Raw genomic sequence first — 15,230 nt, forward strand, 5'->3', positions numbered from 1 at the left:
CAGCTGCAAGGGGTAATCAGATGCAGCGTTAGCCTTATTCAGCCATAAACCCACAGATCATCCATTCGCTCAGTATTTGAATCGAGTTTGCTCCCTAATGTCTGTAACCGAAGGAGTGCGCTACCTCAAGAACAGGTTCAGATGGATCAAAGATCTGTCATGTTCAGTGTTTGAGGAATGAGAGAATTAACATGAGAACCTTTTTAAGTGGATGCCAGGTTTTGTTGTCGGGTTCGAAGCAACAATCAGGGATTTCTGAGCAACCGAATGGCAGAACAACAAAGTAGCAGTCATACTGAATGTTCTAGTGCAGTGGAGGAAGGAGGCTGGGGGAGGATTTAGCTCAAGATCTAGCTAAAGATCATAGACCATGTCCTGAAGGTGAAAACCAATAGTCATTGGTTATGTACAATGATCACTAAAAGCTCAAAACATTTCATTTAACCAGCATTCATTGTTATACATAAATGAGTCTAAGCTTCCATCATTTCCAGTTCACACGGGGATTGAAAGAGTTGTTATGGAAATGTTTTTGAGTAGAAACTAATGGCATTACAAATTCCTTGCTTCTGTCACTTTTGAATTTTATTTTTTATTTTGTTTATTTTTACTTTCACATTATGTTCTTTCTTTTTAATCATTGTCATATTGTACGAGGTTTCAGTCTTCACTGAGCAGGTTGTAAGACCTGTTTACACCTGGCATTAACATGCGTCCTGGTTGATCCGATCATAATCTGATCACTCAAACCATCTTCAGAGATGGTCAGGGACACATATAAGCCACATACCCTTTGTATGTTGAGCATTAAAGCGTCCCAGTGCATCCTCAAAAACACTGATAGACCTCCTAATCAACTGCGTCATCACAGCAGAGATTAAAGCATCTGCGTAGCTTATTTTTTCATTTCCTATCCTGTTTGTTTAAGCTTGTCTTAGCAATCCATGCAATCTAAATGGTAATAACAGCCCTTACATTTACATGAACATGAGCTCGCTGCACATTTTTATCTGACAATAAATACAGAAAAAGATTGACATAGTAAATATGCATGGTACCCTTCCTCTAATCACACAATTCAATCCAAGTGTAAACAGGGCCTTTATCTATTTATTATACATAAGATTAAATCAGCAACTACATAAATTGTTCCATAGATATTATAATCAACTAATCAACAAAAACAGACTAAAGTACGGACAAGTTTTAAGCTTTGTGACATACTTTTGTCCATTTCTGTAGATAACAATATATCCAAACAATATATCCGTGTCAGAAATCATATAAGCAAGTATTTGACGATTTAAGTATGCAGTTTACATAATCCTAACTCGGTGACTATAAGCTTCCATTACTTGTTAGCTACATTTGCTTTGTAGTTTGAGTGCAAAAGTACAAATGCAAACTTTGGATACCAAAGGTTGGTGGATACTCGGTCTGAACTTAGTCAGGGCCTTAGTCTATGTATTACATATATGATTGAATAAGCAACTATATAAGTTTTCTATAAACATTAGAACCAACCTAACTGACAAACAGACAAAAGTACAGACAAAATGCTTTAGTATAGTTTGCTACTACTGTTTTTAGCTTTGTGACATGCTTTTACCCATTTTTATAGATAACAGTATATCTTTGAGGACCAGAAACCACTTAAGCAAGTGTATTTGAGATTACTTAACCTAGTGACTATAAGCCTTTATTACTGGTTAACTACATTAGCCTTGCAGATTGAGCGCAAAAGTAAAGAAGCAAACTTTGGGTATTAAACATGTTTTTAAGATAAGAGAAAAATTGTGTGAATTTTAGTTTTGGCCACACCATTGCTTTAATCCTTGGGTTGAGTTTGGGCTATAAAACATGCAAAATAGTTGGCTATGTGACTTGCATGTTTACACACACCACAGTAATGGTGCCTGTCTCTCAATAGGTCGAGAGACTGAGGTGAAGACTGATATCTACGTCACCAGTTTTGGCCCAGTGTCTGATGTGGAAATGGTATGTATGAAATCAGCACCATTTGAAAGAATGTTATAATGGTTTCTAAGAAGGTATTTCTTTGGAGTTAAACATGAAAATCTATTTGTTTGCACTTATCAGTCTGTTTGTGTGTGCTTGTGTTTATCCATGTCCATCTTAAAATGAATGTCTGATTTGTTCTGTAATAATCCATTTCCAGGACTAATGTCAATCATGGCATCTGTCACACAGAAATGATGTGTAATGATGTAGATTCACACCATGCTGATAATTAGCAAGTGAATCAGCCTACCTCCAGAAACACCTCACCATGACGGTCGATGGTTAGCGGCGAAGATTCCTAGATGATGTAATTAGTGCTCTGAAGTGTCAATTTATTATGCAGCAGTTAAAACAAACTGGTAGCACCTTGATTTATGTGACTGATGTCTGTCATGTTATACCTGTAAGGTCACATAGGTTATTAACTTTGAAGAAGCTCATATCTGACTGGTCTGTATTTTAGGAATACACAATGGACGTGTTTTTCCGACAGACGTGGGTTGACCAGAGGTTGAAATATGAGGGGCCAATCGAGATACTGCGGCTGAACAACCTGATGGTGACTAAAGTATGGACTCCAGATACCTTCTTCAGGAATGGCAAAAGATCAGTGGCCCACAACATGACCGCCCCAAACAAACTCTTCCGAATCATGAAAAATGGTACCATTCTCTACACCATGAGGTAATTTGCCTGAAAGAAATGTAAGCATTTATGGATCTATATATTCAAGGTGGAGCTGTGGAAATCTTTCATATTAGTTCCAAAGAAAGCGGGAAAGTGTTTTTGTCAGTCAATGAATTTATGTGTGTGTGTTTTTGCTGTACAGGTTGACGATAAGTGCAGAGTGTCCAATGAAGCTAGTGGATTTTCCAATGGATGGCCATTCCTGTCCACTGAAGTTTGGCAGTTGTAAGTTTTCTCATTCTTTTTGTGAGTATCTTGTAGCAGTGTGCTCAATTTGCTGTTACTGATAACAAATATGGTGACTAAGTAAATACAAAAGAGAACCTTTCTAACGGCACCTTTCTCACTATGACCAGTAAAAGCTCTGAAGAGCAGTGCTCAATACTGCTTCATTTCTGAGGCATACTATCCACTGCACAGTGTCAAAGTCTAGGCCCAAAGCACTGTGATACTGCACTTTTTAAGAGTTTTTCCTGCTCTAATGCCTCTAATGCTCCTGATTCAGCTTATGAAGGGCTTGACAATAAACCGTGGACTTGGATCAGGCTCATTATGTAGCAGAGAAATCACTAGACTGTGTAGTACCGAGTTTAACAGGGTAAGACTTTCTTTTTTAATGGGCCACTGTAGATGCTTTATAGATGCTCAGCTTGTCTTTGTGCTAAAGTAAATGTCTATTACTTTCACCTAAACATTTCCCTAATCCTAAAACCAACACTTCAAACCTTAAATGTTGGCCAAAAAAAGCATTTCTTTCTTCCATTTAATATACAGCTCATGATTATGAATATGCTTGCCTTTTATTGGTACACACTTAAAATGTTCATTAAGAGTTCTTTATTAAAGAAAATGGTTCTATATAAAACCATGAACACTAAAAGAACCCTTCACATGATAAAAAGGTTCTTTGCATGGTGAGAGGGTTCATCAGATTGATGGAGAATGTGCTATGTAGAACCTTTTTGAAAAGGGTTTTATCTAACACCAAAAAGGGTTCTTCTATTATTACAAGCTTGACATCGTAACAATAGAAGAACATTTTTTGGTGCTATATAGAACCCTTTTCAAAAAGGTATATAGAACCCTTTTCAAAAAGGTTCTATATAGAACCAAATATAACATATTCTTCATCAGCCTGAAGGACCCTTTTAAAATGCAAAGAATCCTTTAAACATGCAAAGGGTTCTTTGAGCAAATCTCTGAAAAACCATTCCATTACTTTAGGAGCTCAAGTAAAGTTTATTAAGTAAGTCTTTCTGTTTCAGCTTCACAAAAGCTAACAAACACAGACGCAGTTAACTTGTTTTGATAAAGTATGATGTTTATGAGAAAGAGCAAATCCTGTGAAGCATGAGGAAGAGTCACCAAAGAAGGGAATCATACTACCTAAATATGTTGACAGTAAAACATTTACTACAATAAAAAGCAATGGTGTTGCCCCTGCCTCGAGGGTCATATCAAACTAAGCTTAAATTTAGCTGGGTAAAAAAGAAATACTGCAGTGAGACAGAGCCATGGATCGACAATGCTAAGAAGGTTATCTGTAATTTAAATTACCATCATTTAAATTAACTAGAACCCCAAACAAACATCCAATCATAAGCAATACACAAATTATTCAGTTATACATGTATTAAATTTAAACAGATATGTAGTCGTTGTTATTAGTTGGCCTTTAATTTTACTAATTATACTATTTTTTATCAGGTAGCAAAATAGGGCACCCAAAACACTAGAGCTGACTCTGTCACCAAAAGAACTTGCCCAGAAATCACCTGGCACGATTTCCTTTTCAAACCTGAAAAAAAGTCAGACAAAGCTGTTTAAAAGTACTTTAAAATGCTTAATGGTTCAAAATCATAAAGTTCCATTGGTGATGTACAGACTGGGTTTAGGTAGCAAAGCAAACCACTTCATCTGTCGTACATGACTGCTTGTAAGGCTTCATTACTTTACTCTGCTAGCAACACAGTTTTAAACCAAAGCTTAAAGCTACACAAAGCTAAAACATTCTGCACCACAAAATTAGCATTACTAGCCAATTAGCTCACAGTGGCTAACCTAGCCGAGGCAAACAAGTTCTGTTTTGAAAAATCTGCTCCTTACTGTCCCCTCGTCTGCTTTGCGTTTAGCACGTGGCCACTTGTGTAACGTAGGTGTGACACACTTCCAAGTGGTGAGTCAAAGTCAGCAGCCCTTAAATGTTTTGACGATCAAGTTTCTGGATTTTGATTTTTGAGTTTTCCCCCCAAATTAGTCATGGTCAATTCCCTTTGCTAGCTAGGTCTCCCACTCTCACACAATGCTACCGAGCTGAGAGGGGGTGAAAGCTAACACAAGATTCCACTGAGACTCGTCTTTTCAAACCACTGCTAACATAGCATTTGTGGACAGCTCAACATGCTTGTAGAAGAGTCCAACTGCCAATTGCCAAAATGCCAATAGTCCAAAAACAGATGTGTTCAAATACAGACAAATGCAACATTTGCAGCCAAAAATATGATATTGTCAAACTCCTTCATGTTCATATATGTGCACAATTAACATCTTATCACTCAGATCGTTCATCTCTGCAGTGTGTGTTTTATGCTGCTACAGAACATGACCTCTGTGACTTTGCAAAACTTTTAAATCTGCAGAAACTCATTATGAATTGTGCCATTCAAGCTGAGTTTACTTCTCAGCTTTCAGGGCTTAAGACACCCACAAGCTGGATTTCTTTTGTCAAGTATTGGCAATGGGAGAATGTTGTGTAGCTGGGGAAGTACTTGCATATGCGAGGCTCCAAACACTGAGAGGAAGACAAGTTTCAAACTGGACTGGGAAAGAAAAAGAATGGGAAAAAAAAACTTATCTGGAGGAAGATCAGACTCAAAACTTGCTCAAGCATGAGAAGGTTTTTGCAAGAGATAATACTTTCTTTGCAGCAAGTTTCCACTCCATTGCAACTATCCCTGAATATATTCAGATGTTTGCAAGTAAATGGACTATTTTGCAAGTGGCTCATATTTAGAGACGCTAATTTGATGTGGCCACAAACTTCCTTGTTTCTTCCTCATAAAACAGTGCTGATGTTTAATTTCCAAGCTATACTGTCTGAATTTTTTCCTCCATTTAGTACATGCAGGGCTACAAAATGGCCCTTCTGAGTGTGAGGAATAATTGCTTTTTTTCTCCCTGTGAGAGAGTAAATACAAAATTAGATCATCTGCTCAAAACTCAAACAAAGAATCACTATATCAGCACCAGCCTTGACGATGGTCAGTCAGCAAAAAAGAAAAAACTAAAAAGCAGAAGAAAAAAAAATTTATCTCTGACGGAGGAATCTGTGGTTGGTGCACAGCAGGGCGCTTTTTATCATTGCAAGCCGAGAGATTTGGAGATAAAATCAGTCCAGGAGATGGAAAAAAGAAAGCTGGAGTGGAGAGAGGTTTGACGGAGCCCCTCCCACTGCCGCCCGAGCTGCTTGTGACATTGTGGAGTAGGACACACTAATTTTGCGTTTCTTTTCTGTTGCTTCATCAATCTGGGTTTGGCATAATAGTGCATCTACAGGCCGGTTCTCCGTCTTAGGGGGCCTGGGGGAAGACAGGCAGTCAGGGAGCTGCTGATGGACTCCTGTGGAGCTGAGAAGGTCACTGTGGTTCTTCATTGTGCCTCAGGACTCATGATTCCAATGTGTCAATCATTACCACATTAATAAAATACATTACATCGCATATTACAGTCAGATGTAAGTGCACTGAAGGACAAAACTGATGTGGCAAATTTTATTAATGTAGAAGTGATGTCAGCTTTCTTCTGTAATTGTATTTTGTCATTCTACCTTCTTTAATTCATGTCTTACACTGTCTCTCTTTGTTAATTATTTCTCAAAGTCTGCTTTTACTTTCTTTTAACCCACCCAATTCAAACACTGATTCACACACACCTCCTTGGTTGCAGGTGTGTCATTCTGCTACACTCTTTCTCAACTCAGTATCACACTGCTGTAGGAACTGGGGGGAGAGACAGAGAGAGAGTAAGGGAGAGAGAGAGAGGAAAAGGTCTCAAAGGAGGACTGGGTGGTCTATCATACCCAACACCTCAACATACACTACTGTTATCATATAAATAATTGTTGATATTCAGTAATAACTTATGCAGTATACATTCAATCATTATAAACATAAAATACACCACACGATATTAAGCATTTTAGTCAATATATCATTGTGTTGCATCGATACCACTACTGTATCAGTATTGGATCCGATACTGTGATGAGGATACCGATATATACAAAGCAATTTCTGATGCGTACATGTACGCCAGTAGACAGAACTTAACAACACATCAGTGGTGTGGGACGACAAGCAGCAGTAAAATGCTAATGGCAGAATCTATAATGGAAGTATTTAGTGAGAAAAACATGCTCACGGAGCTGCTTACCTGAACGGCTGAGCTGCTTCTTTCAGTAATCACTTGTCTGCCATGGTGTGGTCACTTACAGTCCGAGTTAATGTTATTGAAAGAGCGGAAAGAACCGCCAGACTCTTGGCATAATGATATTTATCTCAATTTAGCCTTTAGCATAGCAGCCCGCTAACCGGGCCTGTGCGTCCACTAGCCCTGCCTGCGGTTCACCTCCGTCAGTCAACTGTACTGTGTCATACTGACAGCATAAACAACAGTGATATTTACTGATACTAAAGAATCAGGTATTGGTATCAGTATCAGAAGGAAAAAAGTGGTATCAGTGCATCTCTAATATTTCAAGTTTCTTTGTTAGCAAGACGTTATTGAATGATAAATAATATAGTGTAATTATCTCCTTATAGTCATTTCTTGTCAAGTTATCTGCCGAGATTTGATCACCACTTTTGAAGTGTGAGGCATTCTGGGCATTTTATTAGTGATGTAACTGGCTATTTATGGGATCCGACACAGAAATGAGCTCCAGTGCTTAATGTTAATGCATACATTGACATATGACACATATTTTATTCTGTTTTTTTTTTCCCAATATGTTAAAGTTAGCTAATAAATGGAAACTATGCACTAACATTTGCAGAAAATAAAATAGTAATAATAATAGGAATAATAATAAATAAAAAAAAGTAAAACCTTTAGAAATAAAATGTAGAGCTCACAAAACTGTTCTTGAGTGAAAATTGAGTCTGGTGAAGTTCTCTCTTTTCTTCAATTGATTCAATTGATTCCTCATGTATAGGGCTGCAGCCCAGTGGACTTTCAACTGCTCTGCTCATGTTTTTGAATGAGTGCTCATTCGAGTCTCCCTCTTTATGTAGGGGTGGTGATTGCACTGTGCAGAAGGGACAGGCTGATGAGTGTGACACTGCGGCGGACAGTAGAAACAGGGAGGGGTCAATAAACACTGTGCTTTGCCCTATATTCTCTAAAATGAGCACACACATCCGCACTCTGATATAAACGCATTACGCATCACACACTCTTTGTAATCGTTTTATGTGTTCAGATATTGCTTCTCTTTTGCTCACCCCTCACCCTCATTTTGAACAGATCAGCACTCCTTCTTTCCTTTTCCTTCTCAAGCTTTCTCTAGCCATTCCTTTCCTCTCTTGCTTACTCACATTCCATGTCCAACCTCAAATGCCTCTGAAAATCAGTTGTTTTGTCTCTCAGACGCTTACCCCAAGACTGAGATGATCTACACGTGGACCAAAGGACCTAAACACTCAGTGGAAGTCCCTCCTGAATCCTCCAGCCTTGTGCAGTATGATCTAATTGGACAAACTGTTTCCAGTGAAACCGTGAAATCGATCACAGGTACATGCACCCTTATTTTCCACTGTGAGTAGATTTCCCAGCCATGAATGAAACTGAAGGGTGTAGCTGGCATCCCTGCTGTGCAGATTTTAAAGTTAACATGAATAGGAAATCATAACACATCTCCCCTTCATACTGTGATGTATTTATGAATGAAATGCAGTGCCTGGGAGTGTCTCTGAGCCACTGCATGATGATGTAAAAATTATTTAAAAGCAGGAAAAAGTTGCTACATTTTGATGGAAGATTAAGAATATTCTCTTTTAAATTATGTTATATGATTAATCTAACCTTTTCACAAGTAAGTTCTGACTATCTCCAGTGGTCCACCCACAGTGAGTTCTTTTAATACGCATGTAGCTGCAGTTCTAGAATGTGATGCTTACGCAGCACCAGCTCCACAAATGCTAAGGATAATCAGCAGACTGAGTTACATGCAAACAAGATGCACTTTTGAATAAAGCGGTGACACTTAATGACTTCTAATGCTATTATTCACTGGAGCTGACAAATGTAAAGTGTTTAAAAATTGTTACAAATTTCATTCATTCTGGATGTGATGACAGAAATATTATACTGAGATTTGGTGGTAAGATGGTTTGGTGGTTAAGTTATCTTGTGTTTGTAATAATGCCCATTGAGGCAGCATTGACTTGGCGAGGCTAGGTTTGAGTGGGTGGCTCTAGTGGCCGTTTATGTTAAGTCTTGGATGCACTACATGACTTTGATAGTCCTAACAGATCATAAAAAGAGTGAATATCTCACACTGGCTGACTGGTTTCTACAGATTGTTTTTGGGCTAAATTATTGTAGGTTAAACACTAAATGACTTGGGATCAAACCCTGCACAACTTTTAAATTGCTGAACCAAATCGAACTCACTGAACCAGCATGAACACATGCATTCTCACATTACTAGAAGACAAAAATAAACATGAAGTCGCTTTCTGCTGCCGCTACAGGTAAACATATGTAAGTGAGAGTCATGGATGTAAAGGAGTGATCTGTGTGGTAGTTTCAGACATACATGCACTCGATTGTGCTTGTTCCTTGTACACAGATCATTAAAAGCTTAACTACACACACACACGAGTCTCTTTTCATCATTTTTCTTGTAAAATACTGTATTTTCTTCTTTCTCACTTTCTAATTGCATGTTGTAGGAGTTGTTCAGATTGAGTCGCTGACCAATATATACCACGCTCAAAAAGGATGTTTGTTAAAGTGTTCTTTTAGTAAAGGCAATTGTTCTATGTAGAGGCATGAGTTCTATACAAAGCCATTTCAAACTTGATCGGGAGGCAATAAACCTGAGTCTGTGGTCCTCGCACACTACTCAGTTTTCTCAACCAGCTGTTGACTCTGACAGCTCCAACACCTGCAGACTCAGAAAGACTGAGAATTGGGGCTAAAAATGGGGTAAAAGTCATGTAGTGTAACCCCAGCTTTAAGCTGACTGAGTTAATCTTTGTGAGTGTCATAGGAGTGTACTTCGTATGTGCTTCTAAGTACAGTCAGAGCATTCATTTTGCTGCTACTCTGCTTACTGCACATGGCTGATAAAGACTAACAGCTTACATCGATTAATACAGGCATGCAACTGTCACCCTGTTTTGGCTGTGTTTTTTAGGGGCACGCTGTATGTCGTGAGAGGAAAAATCAGCAGGACAGATTTAATGAATGGGTCTAACTAAAGCTGATTGTTGTGTCAGAATTCGAAACTGTGTGTTCTAATGCAGCGTTCGGATCAAAACAATCATACTTATGAAAGGGTTAATATGACGAAGGACATGAACTGTTATGATAATGTGGATAATGTGGCTATTTGAGTGCTAATAGCATCCCCTTGTGGAGAATATTCAGCCTGTTAAATGTGAGTGAGTGAGCTGCAACCCAGATCAACTTTGATTTTAGGTTAACTTTGATTGATCCTCAAAAGTTGATTGTAATAGTCATATTTGATAAAATGCATTAAATTCTTGAGACTTTAGAGGGAAAAACAAACGATCAATCTCTTTACAGCTCATGATTGATCGAACTGTTGATGCTCAAAGCAACACTAAAATGAAAGATTATAAGGTATGTTCTCCCTGATCCCTAACTTCACCTACTGTATGCAAAAGTAAGTACAATCCTGTTTCCAAAAACATTTGGATGCTGTGCAAAACATAAATAAAAGCAGAATGCAAAAATTATATATTTATCCTATATTCTGTCCTATATTTAATTGAAAACAGTACAAAGACAACATATCAAATGTTGAAATAGAAAAATCTTATTGTTTTTGAAAAAGATATGCTCAATTTGAGTTTGATCCCAGCAACACGTTTTAAAAAAGTTGGGATGGGGGCATGTTTACCACTGTGTTGCATGACCTCTTCTTTTAACAACACTGTGTAAGCATTTGGGAACTGGGAGAACAGTTGCCATAGTTTTGAAAGTGAAATGTTTTCCATTCTTGCTTCATATCTCAAAACCTGTAAATATCATTCAGCATTATTGGTGCTTTCACAGATATGCAAGTCATCCATGCCATGTGCACTAATGTACCCGTATACCATCACAGATGCTGGCTTTTGAACTGTGCGTTGATAACAAGCCGGATGGTTTTTAGCCCGGAGGACGCAGTGTCCATGATTTCCAAAACAAATTTCAAATTTTGATTGGTCAGATCACAGGACACTTTTCCACTTTGCATCAGTCCATCTTAAATGAGCTCGGGCCCAGAAAAGCCCAGAGAAGATGGTGGCATTTCTGGTTCCTGCTTATAAATGTTTTTTTCTTTGCATGGTTTTAACTTGCACTTGTGGATGCAGTGATGAACTATGTGCACCATCAATGGTTTTCAGAAGTCTTCCTTAGCCCATGCAGTGATTTCCACTGCATAATCATGTCTGTTTTTAATGTAGTCCTGCCTCAGGGCCCAAAGATCACAGAGAACGGTTTTTGGCCTTGTCGATTGCAAGAGATTTTTCTGAATTCTCTCAATGTTTTGATGATATTATGTACCATAGATGATGAAATCACCAAGTTCTTTTACTATTTTATTTTGAGAAATGTTATTTTTTAATCATTGTTTTATTTGCCTGCGTAGTCTTTCACAGAGTAGTGAACCCCTCCCTAACTTTACTTTTGAAAGACTCAGTCTCTCTTGGATGTTTACTGACCTCTTGCCAGTTAACCACAGCAGGAGTAACGCCACACCTCCAACAGTGGTGGGGCAGAACATATTGTTTAAAAAAACATGAAAGGGGACTGGCTGAGTGAAGAAATGATATGAAGCCACTGACTAAAATTGCTTTTCATGTCATGCCAATTAAATGTATTTATAAGCCTATTCAACCTGGTACTTTTATATGTCTACTCAAGCTGTTTTGGGTAAGGTCCTTTTACTATTTTATGTATCAAAACTTTTACTTGAGTATTGATCTAAGCTGCTCTTCCCACCTCTGAACCTGATCAGTGTCAGTGTTTGTTTTGATGCTGCTTCAGTAGGTGCGGCGTCAGATAGCAGTATTTGTTGGCTAACATCTGTAAAGAACATCAGGCTGTTTTTGTACCCAAATTATTTTATAGAGACTGCGCCACTTTTTTTGTGATATTGTATCTCTTTCATTTAGTTTAGTTAGTGGACTGCAAGGGCTAAAGTGGACTAAATTACACACATGGGTGAAAATAGAGATGCTTATCGTCTATGTGTATACCAATTTAAATTTAACAAATCAGGTTGATTTAAAATGTTAAAGATTTATTTATTAATGATTTAATGATTTAAATTCTAAATGATTCTAAAGTACCTGTTTGTACTGGTCAGCTCTTTAAGCAGTTTAGGGAAAGCGGAGGTTTTTATGTGCATTCTGAACTCAAAAGTAGTGGGGCATCACCACAATACTTTAAAAAAGTGGTGGGTCAAATGCCCCCTTAGTTCCTGCAGCCCTGACGATCAGGTGTTTTTTTTAGCATTACACAACTTTTACATTTAATAAGCTGTCTCTGTAACATTTTTCAATTAAATATAGAGTTTAAATGATTTAAACATTGGTGCATTCTGTTTTTATTTACATTTTCATGGCATCCCAACATCTTTGGAAACTAGGTTGTTTGTAAACTGAAAGACAAAATTGTGTTGATGTGATTAATTTTATTCACATGGAAATTTTGAATCGTGCAAATTCAACTCATTATTTATTTACAGTGCACATTCTGTCGATGAAAAGACTGAGACTGACCTCATATATGTTATAAAACATATATAGCAAGTTTTTGAAAGTAGTATTATCTGACATATAATGTAAAACACATTTTCATTTCTCTAATAAACATGGTGCTAATCATAACACAGCATTGATATTTCTTGTATGTGGCCACTCTCAAAACATATATCATGAAAAAAAATCTTTTAAAGTGGTCTATAATGTGTTTTGCAACGAAACCCTTCACGTTTCTGAATATATATGTTTCTCCTCAGATGTGTGATTTGCCTTAGATGTATATTTGCCATAGTGGAGTGTGTGTGAAGTGCTGTACATTTTCACAGTACTTGAATAATTTAAATGAGATGATATTACAGTGTTGGGGCAAGTGGTGAACTCTAAGCTCAGTGTGAACAGGAAAATGTACGTTCAAGTGCATAATCCTCATAGAAACAAAGGCAAAGGCAAAGAAGTATGAGTGTCTGACAAGAGGCTTAGCATTTCAAAGTTGTGTCATCCAATTTTGCATTAGTTTCAGCTCAATTTGAGGAAAAAACCAAACTAGTGGAATAATGTAAATAGGCACTACAAGTCCAAGGTCAATTTAGATAGGATTTTTTCTTATTATTTATTATTTTTTTGAGACTTCTGTCCAACCACATGCTTTGGATCAAACACATGGTCAGAACAATGCTCTATTTCATCAAGCTCATTTTTGATTAGGATGATGTAATGGGTTTTGTTTTGTTGTAGTTGGTCTTTGCTTGCATTTGTACTTTGTCTGTGTAACCCTGTAACATCATTAATCACAGCTCTAAAAAGACTTACTGAAGCAACTAAATATTGCAACTAAACAATGTTCTATGTAGAGAACTAATTATTATGATTGTATTAATCCTGAAAAAGTAACTGTTAGTATCTGATTTGTATGTGCGGTGGGTGCCAATTCTGAGACCACCAAAAATGCTTCCATTTTGCATTCTTATCTGATGTCATACAAAGTTTTTCATGACAAATTACAATATCAGCATAACAATCTGAGTGAAAAGTAGAACAAGAAGTAGAAATGTGAACATGAATTTCAGAATTAGGTGTGTCTCCCTTTTGCTTTAATGACAATGTGCACTCAAGCAAGCTTGCACAAGTTTGTGCAAAAGTCTCTGACGAGTAGATCAAATTCACCTGTGGAAGGACTACGAGTTTAAAAAAAAAAAACTGACCTTTTTGTACAAAGGCCTCAACATGGTCAATGTCATACATATACTTTGAGTTTGAATAGTGATCTAGAAATAGTACAGGATCTTAAATATCCCCTTTTCATTTTACGTCTCATATTTTTCTTTATCTAAATTTTTTATTGTTTATTTTCAGGTTTAAAGGGGAAAAAAAACAGATTTTCAATGTACTCTCAGACATTTGGACCCCACTATTTATATGTTAGAGTAGGCAAAATGCAAAAATCTAATATCACAATACTTTGTTTTCACAACATATGAAGTTGTAGATATAGAGCTAAGTGCATTCATGCCACAGTATATTCTTTGTACCCTTTTATTTCACTTAAGTCTTTGTGGCAGCCTGGAAAACCTTTCATACAGCGAAAGTTTGACTTTTTGAAAGATTTATTAAAAATTAACTCTTTAAAAATTTTAAGATACCTCAATCAGAGAACTGGTTATGACATTTTAAAGTCCACCAAAAATGAGAAAATCACATTTTATTGCATTCCGTCAATTTTCCACTTAATCACAAACCAACAGGGTACAAGTATGGAGATTTTCGGTTATTGTATTCATGAACCTTTTCGACACCTATAGACATTGTGCCATATGAATTCTAGCTTTACTTGTGCACATATCAATAGAAAACTTAAATAACAATTGTAAAATATTGTACTTGTAACTCAGATACACCAGTTGGTTGATCTGCTGCAGACCTTTCACTTTCGAGTTTTGACCATAAAATAATCACTGATCAGTTATTTCCGTTTAGTAACACAAGTTGTTCGTGTTAACACAAGTGAGATGATTCACATATCTGGCACTATTTGCACTCTCCTCTGATTTCTACTGTGATGCAGAAAATACAGAAAAATTGTAGCATGTGATTTTTGACAGTTCATTTTATTTATTTGAAGTTTATTTTTGGGTTTTCTGCAAAACAGAAGTCAGCAACTTCCAATGGGTTTCTGCAGACTGCCACTTATATTTCAAGCAAGGACACACCCACAGCTTTAGCTAACCTAGCTCTCATCTCTGATACACTGCTTGTCATGACATTAGCTAGATTGAAATGTGGCTATTTACATTCTTCACACGTGCATTTCAACAAAGCGACTCAGTCAGTCAATCAGTCAGCCAGTGAGCGAAAATGCTTATCACTGTCTAGGTCAGCCCACTAGGCAGTCCGGCAATAAAAAAAGCTATGAATACATTGAATATATTGAATTTTATTGAACGTTTCACATACTATGCTGCACTAAATCCAATTAAACAGGCCTAATTATGCTCTTTTGTGAACATGCAGATGCAGAGGTCA

The 15,230-nt window shown here is 37.2% G+C and overlaps 1 protein-coding gene across 1 annotated transcript in view; it reads left to right on the top strand.

Moving 5' to 3' along the window:
• The window catches only part of gabra4 (gamma-aminobutyric acid type A receptor subunit alpha4), a 37,716-nt gene that overhangs the window by 2,027 nt on the left and 20,459 nt on the right, over window positions 1-15,230 (top strand). Inside the window, exons 3-6 of the mRNA XM_036568624.1 lie at window positions 1,931-1,998; window positions 2,486-2,706; window positions 2,852-2,934; window positions 8,356-8,499. Of these exons, the coding sequence (XP_036424517.1) occupies window positions 1,931-1,998; window positions 2,486-2,706; window positions 2,852-2,934; window positions 8,356-8,499 (516 nt within the window). The remainder of the gene's footprint in view (window positions 1-1,930; window positions 1,999-2,485; window positions 2,707-2,851; window positions 2,935-8,355; window positions 8,500-15,230) is intronic.

This window comes from Colossoma macropomum, unplaced genomic scaffold, assembly GCF_904425465.1.
Source record: "Colossoma macropomum unplaced genomic scaffold, Colossoma_macropomum, whole genome shotgun sequence".
NCBI lineage: Eukaryota > Metazoa > Chordata > Actinopteri > Characiformes > Serrasalmidae > Colossoma > Colossoma macropomum.